At 39.3% G+C, this 15,976-nt stretch overlaps 1 protein-coding gene across 3 annotated transcripts in view; it reads left to right on the top strand.

Annotated features, from left to right (window-relative positions):
- AKAP7 (A-kinase anchoring protein 7) overlaps positions 1-14,930 on the top strand; it is a 138,608-nt gene extending 123,678 nt beyond the window's left edge. For 2 of the 3 annotated variants that reach the window (XM_048225935.2, XM_057311040.1), the window contains one exon: positions 12,915-14,930. In XM_048225935.2, coding sequence (XP_048081892.2) covers positions 12,915-13,111 — 197 coding nt within the window. In that variant the 3' untranslated portion in view covers positions 13,112-14,930. The remainder of the gene's footprint in view (positions 1-12,914) is intronic. The other variant, XM_044386332.3, reaches the window with a different exon arrangement.
- The last annotated feature ends 1,046 nt before the right edge of the window (positions 14,931-15,976 follow it).

Genomic DNA, 15,976 nt, shown 5'->3' with positions numbered 1-15,976 from the left:
TTTAAGGCTCAGAATATGATCTCTTTTTGTAAAGATTTTCTGTGTCCTGTGGTTGTTGGGTGGAGTGTTCTGTAATTGTCGGTTTGGTAGATTTGGTTACTAGTGTTCAAGTCTTCTATGTTTTTACTGAATTTCTCTCTCTTTGTTCTATCAATGTAAGAGTGGTCTTGAAATCTCAAACTCGAATTGCAGATTATCTATTTTCCTTTCAATTCTATTAGTGTTTACTTCAGGTACTTTGAAGCTCTTGCTATACGTTGCATACTCATTTAGGATTTTTATATCCTCTTGATGAATTGATTTCCTTAAGATTATAAAATATACCTCTTTATCTCAGGTAATACTGTTTTTTTCCTGAAATCTGCTTGGTTTGATATTGACTCTCCAGCTTCCTTTTGATTAGCATTAGTACGATATATCATTTTGTATCCTTTACCTTTAACCTTTCTGTGTTTTTATATTTGAAGTAGATTTTTAGTAGACATCATAGCTGATTCTTATTTTTTATCCAAATTAACAATCTTTAACATTTTATTGGAGTGCTTAGACCATTCTGTGTTTGATATGATTAGCAATATGGGTGAATTTAAACCGCCCACCTTGCTTGTTCTTGTCCTATCTTCTCTTTGTTCCTTTTCATCCTCTTTTACTGCTTTATCTTGTATTAAGAATTTAGGATTCCATTTATGTTTATTACTGGTTTATTAGCTATGCCTCTTCTTTAGTGATTGCCCCAGGGTTTTAAAATATACATTCTTAACTTATGATGGTAGTGTCTTCAAATATTATTTTACTTCATATTTAACAAAAGAACCTTACAACAGTTACTTCCATTTTTCCACCCAGTCTTGGTGCTATTATTGCCATGTACTTTATATCTGTGTATTTTATAAACTCCATTTAAAACAGTTGTCTTTTTTTTTTTTTTTGAGAGAGAGAGAGCAAGGGTGGGGCAGACACATTGAGAGAGAGAGAGAGAGAGAGAATCTCAAGCAGTCTCCACGCCCAGTGCAGAGCCCAACACAGGGCTTAATCCCACAACCCAACCATGACCCAAGCAGAAATCAAGAGGATCAACCAACTGAGCCACCAAAATACCCCCAAACAGTTGTCTTTTAAAGAGATTAAGAATGAGAGATAGTCTTTAATTTTTTACCTACATATGTACAGTTTTTGGTTCTTTCTTGTCTCTGTGTAGATCAAATTTCCATCTGGTATCATTTTTTTTTTTTTTCTGCTTGAAGTTTTCCTTTAATATCTCTTCTAGTGCTGGTTGGCTGATGATTAACTCAGCATTTATATGTCTGAAAAAAAATCTTTCTTTCACCCTCATTTTTGGAAGATAATGTGTCTGGATAAAGAGTTCTGTATTACCTTTTCTTTATCTTTTCGTTCTTTAAAGATGTTGTACTCTTGTCTTTTGGCTTGTATTGTTTCTGATGAGTAAGTCTGCTATCATTCTTGTCTTTGTTCCTCTGTGTATAATGCATCCTTTTTCTTTTGGCTGCTTTTATGGTTTTCTCTTAATATTGGTTTTAGCAGCTTGATCATGATGTTCCTTGGTGTGATTTTCTTCAGGTTTCTTAAACTTGATATTTTTGAGCTTCTTGAATTTAGAGTTTAAGTTTTTATTGAATTTCAAACATTTTTGGCTGTATTTCTTCATATATATATATTTCACACTCCATTTCTTCTTTCCTTAAAACCCTTTCCTAATTAAATTGGCTCTCTGGTCCGATATTCCTGTTTCTTAACTGTCTCTGTAATGTGTTTTTTACTTTCCTACTGCATCTACCATGGTTCAAGTTCTCATTGTTTTTCTTTTTGGCTACTGTAAAAACTTGTCTCTATTTTTACCCCTCTCAAATCCTTCTTCCATATTCCACATGGCTGTTACAGTGAATTTTCTAAAATATGCTATGCTTAAAATTCTTCAATGATTGCCTATTGCCTATAGAATGAACTTAGACTCCATAATATGGTACATAAGGCCTTTCATCTGTACTTGCTCTCCAGCCTTCTTTCCTCCTACACCACCCCCACCCCACCCATGACACTTTGAACTCTTTATGCCAGTACCATGGACGTACCTTCAGTTCCTTAAGTGCATCATGTATTTTCATTCTTCTAAGCGCACACTCATGCCTTTGTTATATCTGGGAAAAACCTTCCTACTCCCTCTACCCCCTTGCCTGAAAATTCCTATTCACCAAGCTGAAATATCTCCTTTGTGAAAATGAACCTTGTTACCCCTTCCCAATTCCACTGGACCTTGAACATATTCTATCAGAGCACTTGACCTATTGTTTTACAATCATTGTTTATTGGTCATCCTCCTAGACTGACTTCTGTGTGGTCAGAGACTAGATTTTATTTATTTATTTATTTATTTATTTATTTATTTATTTATTTAAGACAGAGCAAGTGGGGTTGGAGGGGCAGAGGAAGAGGGAGAGAGAGAATCTTGAGCAGGCTCCACACTCAGCACAGAGCCCGACGAGGGGCTCCATCTCACAACCCTGAGATCATACCTGAGCTGAAATCAAGAGTTGGATGCTTAATCAACTGAGCCACTCAGGCACTCTGATTTTATTTATTTTTAAATACTTAGCAATGGCACATAGTAGGCACTTAATAAAATGTTTGAGTAAATTAATGATTGGCTTATAGTAAGTATTGAACTTATTCTTCTTAAAATAAATTGAACTCCAATCTAATCATAATACATGTGTAACATGTACAAATAAAATAGCTACCATATTTTGAGAGCCTACTATGTTCTAGGTACAATGTTAGGCACTTTCCATACCTTATCTCTATTGTTTCTAAGAGCAATGCAAAGTGTATTATCCTCACAAGTGGCCTGTTGAAGGAAATTTAGGTTTAGAGAGATTGTGAACGAGGCTGTGCAGTTAGAAGATAGCAGAATCGGATTTCAGACTTACACGTATCTATTTTTCTGTCCTTACACATGTATTAGGAGTTCTGTCACATCACTACGCATAGTTCTAGCTCATCACCAAGGCTTCCAATAAGAAATGATAGCATTACCGTAGAAATTGTATAGAGAACAGTGTGGATCATAATAAGGACTCAGAGGGGGCGCCTGGGTGGCTCAGTCACTAAGCATCTGCCTTCGGCTCAGGTCACAATCCCAGGGTCCTGGGATCGAGCCCCACATCGGGCTCCCTGCTCCATTGGGAGCCTGCTTCTCCCCGTCCACTCCCCCTGCTTGTGTTCCCTCTCTTGCTGACTGTCTCTCTCTCTCTGTCAAATAAATAAATAAAATCTTTAAAAAAAATAATGAGGACTCAGAGAACTGATGTTACAGATAGATGAAAAAGAGAAATCTCTACAAGACTCTTCCGTGATGTCTGGAAAGATTTCTCTGGTAGGCTGTTTGGCCTACAAACATCCAGCGAGTGTGTCTTGTCTCTTCTCTGATATGACTGTATGAAGAGCAGTCTTGAGAGCACAAGTCATAGAAAGCATCCCCAGCCATGTGATTTGGAGTCTTTGCAAGGATCCTACAAGGTTCCTACAAGGACATGTGGATATAGGGGTTGGTTTCAGGCTGGGACTTGGGGAACAATGGAGTGAAGTGAAGACTCCGGAGTACCAGCACCAGCTGTGTTAACAAAAGATCTGAGAGGCTCATAACACTTTGTCATCATGACAGCTTTGGCTGAGGTGGTGTGGACCGTGCCCTGGCTCACTCAGGTTTAGGTCGACTGCCTGTTTGGGACCTTATCTCCCCTTTGTTCCCCCTCAGACCTATTAGTGATATTCAGTTTAACTGCATGCTATCTGCCCCCTCCAATTCAAAAATGGTGAGGGTGGGGTGGATGGAGGGACACACAGTCTAGTGATCTCCAGGATCCCTTGGGGGGGTGTCCATTTTTCACATAAAGCATCATTTGTGCTACCGAATCCAGAATAAAACTTACAAAGGCATGTGGCTTTTTTTTTTTTCTTTTTTGAAATTTAAGTTATAGCAAGTATTTAAAATATGGTTTTGGTATTTTGTTTCTAAAATTTTCTGGTGTGTGTGTGTGTGTGTGTGTGTGTGTTAGAGGTGGGAAGGAATTTTGCGATGTGGCAAGAGGAGGGGAGCTTTATTTACAAGAACTCTATTTCTTGGGATGTTACAGCTAATAGTTCAGGCAGATACGTGCCCAAGGACAGTGTGAGTTTAAATGTGTACTTGGGGACAATTCTTGATCTGTTCCTCGTCACAGATAAGTTGCAAGTGGCGTGCAAGGAAGTGTGAGTGTGCCACCCCAGTTTTTAGAATAGCCTACAGATCTATATTAGTGATTCTTTTTGTGTGGGTAGATGAAAGAAAAGGTAACTCAGTCCAAGAAATCCATTGTTAGGAGGGACACAATTATGCTGCAGGAATGGGGGGGACAAAATGGTACAAGTGATGGGAAGATGCTTAGAAAGTGTTTGTTCAGATACCACATGAAGTTCCTGAGAGTTGGGATGTGAGCTAGTGAGAACTTTTTTTTTTAAATTTAGACTTTATTTTTTGTTAGAGCAGATTGAGGTTCACAGAAAAATTGAGAGGAAGATACGGAGATTTCCTGTCCACCCTCTGTCCCCCACATAAGCATAGCCTACCTCACCATCAGTGTTTCCCACCAGAGTGATACTGTGTTACAATTGATCAGTCTACACTGACACATCATTACCACCCGGAGCCCAGTTTATAGCTCACTCCAGGTATTGTACGTCCTCTGGGCTTGGACAAGCATATAATGTCATGTAGCCGTCATTATGGTATCACAGAATATTTTCACTGCCCTAAAAATCCTCTGTGCTCTGTTTAGTCATCTCTCCTCTCCCCCCCCCCCCCACCCTTGGCCACCACTGATCTTTTTACTGTGTCCACAGTCTTGCCTTTTCCAGAGCGTCATATAGTTGAAATCATATAGTATGTAGTCTTTCACTTCTTTCACTTAGTAATACATATTTGAGGTTCTCTTGTGTTATTTTATGGCTTGATAACTCATTTCTTTCTAGCACTGAATAATAATATTCCATTATTTGGATGTACCACAGTTTATCCATTCACCTGCTGGAGGATATCTTGGTTTCAGATTTTGACAGTTATGAATAAAGATGCTGTAAACAAAAATAAATACAAAATTGAACTAAAAGAGTTAATAAGAAAAAAAAAGATGCTGTTAACATTCCTGTGCAGGTTTTCGTGTGGACCTAAATTTTTCAGCTACTTTGGGTAAATACTAACGCATGTGCTTGCTTGATTGTGTGGTAAGAATATGTTTGGTTTTTGTAAGAAACCATCCACTGTCTTCCAAAGTGGTTGAAACATTTTGCATTCCCACCAGCACTGAATGAGTTTCTGTAGCCCCCTATCCTTGTCAGCATTGCTGGTGTCGGTGTTCTGGAGTTTGGCCTTTCTAAATGGTGTGTACTGATGTCTCGTTGCTGTTTTAATTTGCATTTCTGTGACGGCTTACGATGTGGAACATCTTTTCATATGCTTATTTGCCATCGATGTGTCTTCTTTGGTGAGGTTTCTATTAAGATCTTTGGCCTATTTTTTAAGTGAGTTGTTTGTTTTCTTATTGAGTTTTGCATATTTTGGAGAACAGTTCTTTTTAAAAATATTTTCTCCCAGTCTGTGGCTTGTATTCCCATTAGCTTGACATTTTGTTTTTCCGCAGAGCAGAAAGTTTTAATTTCAATGAAGTCTAGCTTAACAGTTATTTTTATTTCTTTCATGGGTTATATCTTTGGTTTTATATCAGAGAAGTCATTGTTGTACCCAAGGTCATCTAGATTTTCTCTTATGTTATCTGCTAGGCGTTTTATAGTTTTGCATTTTATAATTAGGTCTGGGATGCATTTGATTCATTATTTTGCACGTGTGTGGATGTCCAGTTGTTCCACCATCATTTGTTAAAGAGACTATCTTTACCCCCACTGTATTGCTTTTTCTCCTTTTTCAAAGATCAGTTTTTGTGTGGGTCTATTTCTGGGCTCTCTCTGTTCTGTTCCAGTGATATATTTATCTATTCTTTTGTCAATACCAGACTGTCTTATTATAGTTTTATAGCTAGTCTTGAAGTTGGGTAGTGTCAGTCCTCCAACTCTGTTCTCCTCCATCAGTATTGCATTGGTTATTATGTTATTTTTTCCTCTCCCTAGAAACTTTAGAATCCGTTCATTGATACCCATGAAATAATTTGCTGGGATTTTGATTGGGACAGTTGAGTACTTTTAATGTGGTTGTACTTTCTCCCTTATGGTCTTACATGGCATTGTAAGCAAGATTTCTTCTGTTCTCTTTCAGAAAATTTTAGCATGATTTATTCTTTTTTTTAAAAAGATTTTATTCATTTATTTGAGAGAGAAAGGAAAGAGTGTGAGCGGGTGGAGGGGCAGAGGGGGAAAAAGAGGGAGGGACTCTCAAGCAGACTCCATGCTGGCACAGAGCCAGACGTGGGGCTCAATCCCACAACCCTGAGATCATGACTTGAGCCGTAACCAAGAGACGCTTAACAGACTTGAGCCACCCAGGCCCTCTTACCGTGATTTATTCTTGTCAGGACAAATAGATATTTGTGGTGGGTGGGGAATGGTGATGGTTCCTGAAGCTCACTGTGTGACATCAACTAAGCAATTAACTCACACAGAAGGACAGCTGAGCCTTATTAATGTTGCTCTTAAATTATTCTAGTAGGTAGAACATAATTTTGTTACCACAAGGAGTTTGTTTTTTTATCACAAAAATAAATTTTCTGTCTACATTGGGTTGGTATCAGAGATCTCAGGTATTATAAACAAAACCAGGATCATGGGTACATACAGTGGGCTAATGGTGTTATAAGTCTTAGAGTATGGAATTTCTTACTTGGAATTTGTTGAAAATTTAAGTCTTCTTTTAGCAACAGTACTGTATTTGGTGGGCTTAACAGAATTTCGCATTGCTTTTCTTTCCTATTTTTAGTATTCTACTAAGAAATTGATTGAATATATTCTGGGGAGATTTCTAAAATAACAGTGTCAAAGACAAAGGTTAATCTGTCACTTTAAGTAGGTATGATATTAAATAACCCAACTAGACCAAGAAAGAAAATTTTGTCAAGAATTTGCTTCATAGGTTGGGAATATTTTGTGTGTACCTTTGTTGGAATATCAAAAGAGTTTGTGTACCTTGCCGTGGCATGTTGAAATGCTATTTTAAACTATGCTTCAGGTAAAAGGAAGTTGGCCGTTTATCTTAGAGGTCACTATGGAGACATACATTTGTTCAAGTAGTAGGCAGAAGAAAAATACAGTATAACTTTAATCTAGAAATGTCTCTTGTTAATTGAACTAAGTCTGTTGAAAGTAGGACTAAGTCTGTTGAAAGTAGGATTACAAATAAGGTCTTACTGGAATGGAGACACATGGTTTTTGAATTGCTGCACACTTTTAGGACTCTGTGATGAACCTTCCAGTAGGGTCTTCCTTGAGGTGACATAGATAGTCTTGAGGATGCTTTGTGGAAATCATAAAGTAGAATTCAGGACAGATCTGGAAGATTAATTTATAGATTTATTTGCTTTTTTGATTGGTTAGTTATTGTAGATGGTTAATATTTGTCCCATAGGCTGGATATTTTGTCATACTGACCAGGTTTATCAAGCCAAGTGGTTGGAGATTTTCACACAACTATTTGGATTACTCTAGAATTCTCTGCTCTTGCTTTACATTAATATTAAGCATAAATTTCTGGCCAAATTTCCTTATAGCAAGATAGCAACATTTAAAGTCCTTTGAGGACTTCAATCAGCAGTTCACTGGACTGACAAATATTTGTTGAGCTCTCCCGAGTGAGGGATGACTGAGAAGCCTAGGACATGGTTTCTGTACTCAAGACCAGATCTTTAGCAGAGCAGACACTCAGTCAATAGTTGTTGAATAAATACATTAATAAATAATGCTCATAATTTGTGAAGAAACTAAGAAAGGATGTTTTGTCCCCCACTGTGTCTCCATAGGCTAGAATAACCAGGTATCTTGTAGGTCCTCAGTGTGTATGTGAATGAATGACCAAATGACCATGAACTGCCCCTGCAGCTGGAGTTCTTGGAGTCACTTCCAGCTGGATTAGTCAGGGAAGGCTTCATGGAGCAGTGGGATTTTCATTAGAGAAAGGGGAGGCCATCTAGAAATAGAGGCTGATGTGGAGGCTCCTCAGGAGATGTTGGACGCTGACAGCAGAAGCACGGCCGTGGTGGCTGATCACCAAAGGCAGATTTTAGAAAGCTTAGGAAGACCAGGTTAAATTTTCCTGTAGAGACAATGGAGACAAAAAGGGACATCTTAGAAATATTAATCTAGGGGCGCCTGGGTGGCACAGCGGTTAAGCGTCTGCCTTCGGCTCAGGGCGTGATCCCGGCGTTATGGGATCGAGCCCCACATCAGGCTCCTCTGCTATGAGCCTGCTTCTTCCTCTCCCACTCCCCCTGCTTGTGTTCCCTCTCTCGCTGGCTGTCTCTATCTCTGTCAAATAAATAAATAAAATCTTTAAAAAAAATATATTAATCTAGAGGTTTTATAACAGATGCATTGAGGACAGGAGAAATTGTGAAAAGTACATTGATGGGGCTCGGTGACTATAAATGTGTTCATGAGGGAAATGAAGGAGTTGGAGATGGTAGCAATCTTGTTTTGAGCTTAGTTGAGTTGCACAATAGTAAAAGCCTAATCAGAGATAGGAAAGTCAGAAGGAAACTTCAACTTTTTGTGGGAAGGTTGTTATGTTTTTAATCTCAGTGTTTGAAGTAATGGGAACATTTCATAGTAGACTTAGAGAAATCTCAGAAACACAGAGTATTTGACCTGAGACATCTGAGAGAATGAGTTATGATTAGACTCCTGTACATCCCTGCTGTCTTACTTATGATGTGTCCGTGATGCAATGACTGTTGTTATCTTAAAGCTGATGAGGGTAGGGAACAGCCCGGAGGAATGCGTTCTTGGGCCTAGGAGCACAGCACAAGAAGGGTGGCAGAGGCAGTCATTTCCAGTGTTTTGGAGGGTACTTAACGAGTATTCCTTCATTTGCAGTTTGATTTTCCCTTTTTTAATGTTTTAATGTTGGTTTTTTTGAGAGAGAGAGAGAGCATGTGAGGGGGAGGGAGCTGAGGATGGGAGGGGCTGAGGCGGGGAGGGACTGAGAGAGAGGGAGAGAGAGAATCCAAGCAGACTCCCTGCTGAGTGTGGAGCCCACGTGGGGCTCAGTCTCACCATCCTGAGATCATGATCTGAGCTGAAATCAAGAGTCCGACGCCTAACTGACTGAGCCACCCAGGTGCCCCAACCTTTTAAGTTTGAAGAGCCATTATACGAATAGTTCCAGATAGGGAACACATTCAGAAGGATCAGTTCTACAGTGTAAACGCTGCCTTGTAAGATTAACATAAAATCCTTTAAGTATTACACAATATATTCATTCATTCTTACTAATAAAAGTAGTCTTAAATTGCCCCCAAATGTGGTATTAGTGGTGAATTTCTTTATCTTTCTTTTAATAATATCCTGACATATTTATGTTCAGTAACTTCTATGTAGATACTATGAAGTTGAAGCTTACTCAATTCTAAGCATATTTTGCACCACAAATGTTCTTTCTAGAACTTTTGATCAGGGGTCTGGGGTGCCATATTGCCACTTTTGAGGGGAAAGCAGTTGCTAAGGCCTCCCACTGGTAGCAAGTCTAGATGAGTCTTTAAGGTATCTCTTGTCTGCTTGGATGTTGCTATAGGAATGACGGTTAGAGACGGAGTTGGTCCTGGACATGGGTTAGATACAAGTGGTGGGGCTCAGAAGGAGGGCTGGAGACCAGTTCTCACCCTTCGCATAGGTGCTTTTGTACTTCAATCCCTGTTGTATGTAGGGATAGAAAATAATTATCCATCCTCCAGTCACACTCTTAGTGACTACCTGTCCCAGACCTAAGGATGCAAGTGCAACACTGGGCTTTTACCTTTTGGAGGCCCTGGGTGATATTCCAAAACTGAGCTGACCTTTATGTGTGAGGAGTCTAGTTACTTCTTTTTCTTCCTTGCTTTATTGAGATATAATTGACATGTAACATCGTGTAAGTTTAAGGTGCAGAATGTGACGATTTGATACGCCTGTAGATTGCAAATGTCTGCCACAAAGACATTAGTGAACACACCCTTTACCTCACGTAATTATATTTTGTCGCTGGTATAGTGAGAACAGTGAAGCTCTACTTTCTTGCGACGGTCACGTGTGTGATGCAGCTTGTTCACTCTAATTACCATGCTGTCCATGAGCTCCCCAAAACTTCTTCATCTTATAACTGAAAATTTGTGCCTCTGACCAACATTCCTCATTCTTCTGCCCCTGCTCAGTCCCTGGCAACCACTTCTACTTTCTGTTTCTTTGAGTTCAATGTTTTTAGATTCCACATATAAATGAGATCACACGGTCTTTGTCTTTCTCTGCCTGACTTCTTTTCACTTAGCATAATGCCCTCAAGTTCCATCCGTGTTGTCACAAATGGCAGGGTTTCCTTCTTTTTATGGCTTAATATTTCATTTTATATAAATACCTCATTTCTTTACCCCTTCATCGGTCTACACTTAGGTTGTTTCTTGTCTTAGCTGTTGTGAGATACACTGTGATGAACATGAGAGCACAGCTATCTTGTTGAGATTGTGATTTCATCTTCTTCAGATATATACCTGGAAGTGAGATCACTGGATCATATGGTAGATCTATTTTTAATTTTTTGCGGAACCTCCAGACTGTTTTCCGTAATAGCTACGCCAATCAGTAGTGCACAAGGGTTCCCTTTCTTCCACGTTCTTGCCAGTATTTGTTACCTCTTATTTTTTTGATCATAACTATTTAATAGGTGTGGGGTGATACCTCACTGTGGTTTTGATTTGCATTTCCCTGACTAGTGATATTGAGCACCTTTTCATGTACTTGCTAACCATTTGTATGTCTTACTTGAAGAAATGTCTACTCATGTCCTCTGCCCATTTTTAAATTGGGTTGTTTGTGTTTTTGCTATTGAGTTGTATGAGTTCCTTATGTGTTTTGAATATTAGCCCCTTACCAGATTATGATTTGCAAATATTTCTTCCCATTCTGGAGGTTGCCTTCCATTTTGTTGATTGTTTCTTTTGCTGTGCGGAAGATTTTTAGTTTGATAGAGTCCCACTTGCTGATTTTTACTTTCATTGCTTGCTCTTTGGTGTCATCCAAAAAAATCATTGCGAAGACCAATGTCAGACAGCTTTTTTTCCTTTGTTTTCTTCTAGAAGTTTTCTGGTTTTAGGTCTTATGTTTAAGTCCTTAATCCTTTTTGAGTTAATGTTTGTGAGTGTGCATAGAATAGGAGTCCAGTTTCATTATTTTGCATGTGGATGTCTAGTCTCCCAAGCACCATTTATCGGAGAGGCTGTCCTTTCGCCATGGTGTTTTCTTGGCTCCATTGTCAAATATTAGTTGACCATATATGCATGCGTTTATTTCTGGGCTCTAGATTCTGCTCCATTGGTCTATGTGTCTGTTTTTATGCTAATACCATACTGTTCTGATTACTGTTGGATGTTCTCTATATGTCTGTTAGGTCCATTTGGTTTATAGTTCAAGCCCATTTGGTTTTCTGTCTGGTTGAAAGTAGAATATTGAAGTCCCGTACTATTATTATATTGCCGTCTGTCACTCACTTGAGATCTGTTAGTATTTGTTTATCATATTTAGGTGTTTGGATGCCTTTCCCTTCAATCCTCTGCCTTCCTGGGTCAACAGCTCGGTGTAAGGAGATGAGGGACTGAATGGCCATTAGAGATGAGCTCCTTGTATTTTTTTCGCAGTTAATGGAGACAAGGAAGAGAGTGAGTGGGAAATGTCTAGCATAGGAGAAATAGATGAGAACCAGGCCTTTTACAGTAAAATGAAAGGTGGAATAATTAAACCTTGATCATCACTAGCAGGGAAATAAAATGACCATAAAGTATTTTTTAAAGATCGTATTTATTTATTTATTTATTTATTTATTTATTTATTTATTTGAGAGGGGGAGAGAAAGAGAGAAGGAGTGAGCAAGCAAGAACAAGAGCAGGGGGAGGGAGAAGCAGACTGCCCGCTGAGCAGGTAGCCCGATGAGGGGCTCAATCCCAGGACGCTGGGATCATGACCTAAGCCGAAGGCAGACACTTGAGCCACCCCGGTGCCCTGTGGCCGTAAAGTATTAACATTTAGTAATTTACTATCATCATCCTAACTCTTGAAGAGTTTCTTATCTTAAATTGCAGTGATAGCACTGAGAGTAAAAAGAATATTAGTTTTACACGCTTATTTTAAACCAGTTCCTAGCAGTAGCAATTGCCTTTGTCTTCCTGGGAGTGCTGAGAGTTTATTAACAACCAACCAATGGGCCAGACACTTAAAAAACTAATGATCCTAAGTAGTTAGTTGATTGGGAAATCTTGATCACCTGGCATTTGGCCATGGGGAAGGAAAAGCAGACGCAGATCTAGAATTGGTGGATTCACGTGCCTGAGGCTCCAGGTGGTGGGCACGTGGACTTCTAATAGTAGCAAATCGCCGTGGACGAGAAAAGAGCAAAACTTCTAGAAATGGGAAGTTTCCAGCATGGCGAGGTGGAATATTTTTAGCTTGGGACTAATGAACTAACTACTTTTCAATCTGAAATCTTCAGGAATAGGCAGTTTCCTGTTTCTGCAAATACCAAATGAAAAGCCAAGCCAGTACTCTTGGATTTATAGATCCAATTTACCAGATTGAAGGACACTTGCTCTCTTTAACTAAGTGAACTAGCCGGCCCCTGCATGCCAAGTTTCTATGGCAGTATGACCTCAGTGACCTCTCTTCTCTGTTGTGGAATGTAGGTGATAAGAATGGAGGTGAGCCCGATGACGCTGAACTGGTAAGGCTCAGTAAGAGGCTGGTGGAGAACGCGGTGCTCAAGGCTGTCCAGCAGTATCTGGAAGAAACACAGAACAAAAGCAAGCCAGGGGATGGGAGCTCTGTGAAAACTCAAGAGGCTGATAGGAATGGCACTGACAGTGACAACAACAGGAAATGAGAGCCCAATGCAGGCAGGCCCCCGCCGCTCCTGAGACGCATCCCGCTCCCCTCTGCTGAGTCAACGGACTAATTTGCATTGTGCTGTTTCAGTGTCTCTTGTCCAGTCTGTGGAGATTGCCTACTACTTTCATGATCAGTGTGTTTGCGTTTCTGAAACACAACAGAAGAGAAATGGAGTGCTGGGACTAGCAGAGGAAATTAACTTATGGAACAAGAATGGCCCAAGTTTCACTTGCCCTCCACCATGGCCGAGGGAGAGGGAACTTTGGGTTATGCCTCGTGGACTCAGATGAGAGGCCGTGGAAGGGGCCTACCCGTCAATGGAATACTGCCATTTATATTGCTTAGCAGGGCATTTGACCACTTTATCTGAGGCCAAAACACACACACAGCTAACAAGTGCTAAGTTTAAAATAATCACTGTCGAAATCGTTTTCCATACCGTTGGTCCATAATGTCTCACGTCTGTCCTATGTCTGCTGTTGCTGTGCAGTGATTTTTCTTTACAGTAAATTGGTTTCATGCAAATGATATATTTTTGGCAAAATGCAACCTTTTCTATAAAACGTGGGCAACATCTTAAAGGTTTCTTTTAACCTTCTTTTGATAAGTCGGTGTGCCATATTTAATGTTTTTCACTGGCCTTTGTATGTAAAATGTATTATATAATTTTTTTTCCGTAGGCAAGAAACCTATTGGACTCCGGGACTTAATTAACGAAGCTTTGCGTCGAGAAAGGATGAGTCTGAAGTCCAAAGTGAAACAGATAAAGGAACTTTTGTTAAAGCCTGAGACTCAGGCCAGGATTAGGAGGGAGCTTTTTGAAGGAAGATCTGTTAACACCAGTAATCAAGGAAACCAGGTTGATTTCTGTACAGCTTTGACATAAGCTCCACGTTACTATCATGGTACCCTAGTCAATGAAACCTTGTCAGATTATCTCATGGCTCTTTGGTAAATACCGAAGAAGTATTCTGATAGTGTCTACACAACAGGAAACCAACATTTGGTAAGGAATTGACAATTTCTTGCCAAAGAAAACTGATTCTGCTCTGTTATTTTTAAAGCTAAACTTGTGTTTTAGCATGTTTGTTTCTGTAATATCAAGAGTTATTTTATAGAAAGGACTTAATTAGCTGTCGTGAGATGTTCCTTGGGTTCTCACAGGTAACACATACAGACTGTGAAAAATCATTTACATACAAAAAAAAATTACAGTATTTTAAGGGTCACTTGCCTTCTGTTGATGTGATTTCTGTTGTTATTAAATCAGAAATAGTAATGTCCACACAAGTCTATATCTAGTGTTACTTTTAATGGAAATTTGAATGTTTATTGAACACTAGTACTTGAATGAACATTTCTAAGTGTAATTATTACAATTACTGGTTAAGAATGTTTTATAATATCCATATGTATTATTTTTCAATGATCAAAATGTAGTTTGTTTTTTCATTTCTTAATGAATAAATGTTTGGGATTTTTATTTTCTACTTTTCTGAAAATAAGCCCTAGGTCTTACCGTATCCCTTATAATCTGAATTTGTTTGCACTGGTTCATTTTTAAAGACAATTGAAAATTTTCCCCCCATGTGATAATCATTGGTAACAGCTTTTTCTACAGTCATTGCAAAATTGCTGCTACTGAGAGATCATGATGGAAGGGAAATTGGAAATCAAATAGGTAATCGTTTCAAATGTAAAATCCAGTTTACTCATGGATTTTAGCTATTTTTTCACTGGGTAAATTCAACATTTATTTATAAATGAGTTTATGCATTTTCATGCCTCTTAATAAATGTATTGTTTTCCCTTGTTGCCTCTCCTCACTTTTCTCCTTCTTGGAAGTTGTTGGCTCTGTGTTGGTAGAAGGAAGTCATAAGCAGTCACTCGGATAGTCCTGGTGTTTCTTCACCTTTATTTCTGTCCTTCTCCTTCATGCTCAGCACATTGCCAGAACACCTTCAACTTCAGATTTTTAAATCACCTCAAATCAGTCAGCTTCACAGAGAATTAACAACAGAATGTTAAATGCAAAAAAAAATCTAAATAGCATCCCACAAACTGCTAATTATGTGTCAGTGAAGTGACAACAAGAGCAAAGATGAAAGGAACGGATCCTTCCAGACGTAAGAAGACAGGGAGCTGCTTACCACGAAACCCCTTGGTGGTAGAGGGCTCTCCTTCTCGAAGACGGCTTCCTTGAATAAACCTGTAAGATAGGAAGCAAAGATATTTTGGGGCTCGCCTTGTTTTTCAAATGAAGAAACAGACTCGAGGAGACTGAGTGCCTAACACAAGGCCACTGCTGCTGGGAGCTGGCCATGAGCGACAACCCGAAGTCCATCTCAACGTTCCAGGGCTGTTTTCACTGTCCCCTAATCCAGGGTAACAGGATTTCAGGAGAAATAGCTCCTCTCAGCCTCTATCCATAAATATCTTTATTTTCAAGGAGCATGTTCCAATCTTCGCAAACAATTTGAAAGACTGGAAGACTATCCTTTTTTGCCATCTGGGGTCACAATCTTAAGAATCATTGCTTCCATTGGTTCCATGCCTGTGCGCCAAATGATTCAGGCACATTGTGACATTTCTTCCCTTTGGTGACCCTGCTAGGAAGTTACTAGGACTGTTTGATAGATTATGAAGCTAGGAAACTGAGGCCGTAAATGGTGAAGTAGCTGTAAAGCTCAATGGCTGTTTATAAAGCTAATAAAAGGTAGGGCTAAATTTGGACTTGGGTCTTCTACTTCAAGCAACTGTCTTTCCACAATGCAACACTTCCTCTCTCTCTACCAAGTACAATACATTTCACGAGTTAAGGATGGATAACAAAGGGGGTCACTTTCTCTTGACTAAGCGA

Source organism: Ursus arctos, unplaced genomic scaffold (genome assembly GCF_023065955.2).
Source record: "Ursus arctos isolate Adak ecotype North America unplaced genomic scaffold, UrsArc2.0 scaffold_13, whole genome shotgun sequence".
NCBI classification, from domain to species: Eukaryota; Metazoa; Chordata; class Mammalia; order Carnivora; family Ursidae; genus Ursus; species Ursus arctos.
Note: the sequence above shows the minus strand (reverse complement) of the source record. Positions and strands in the feature narration are given on the sequence as shown.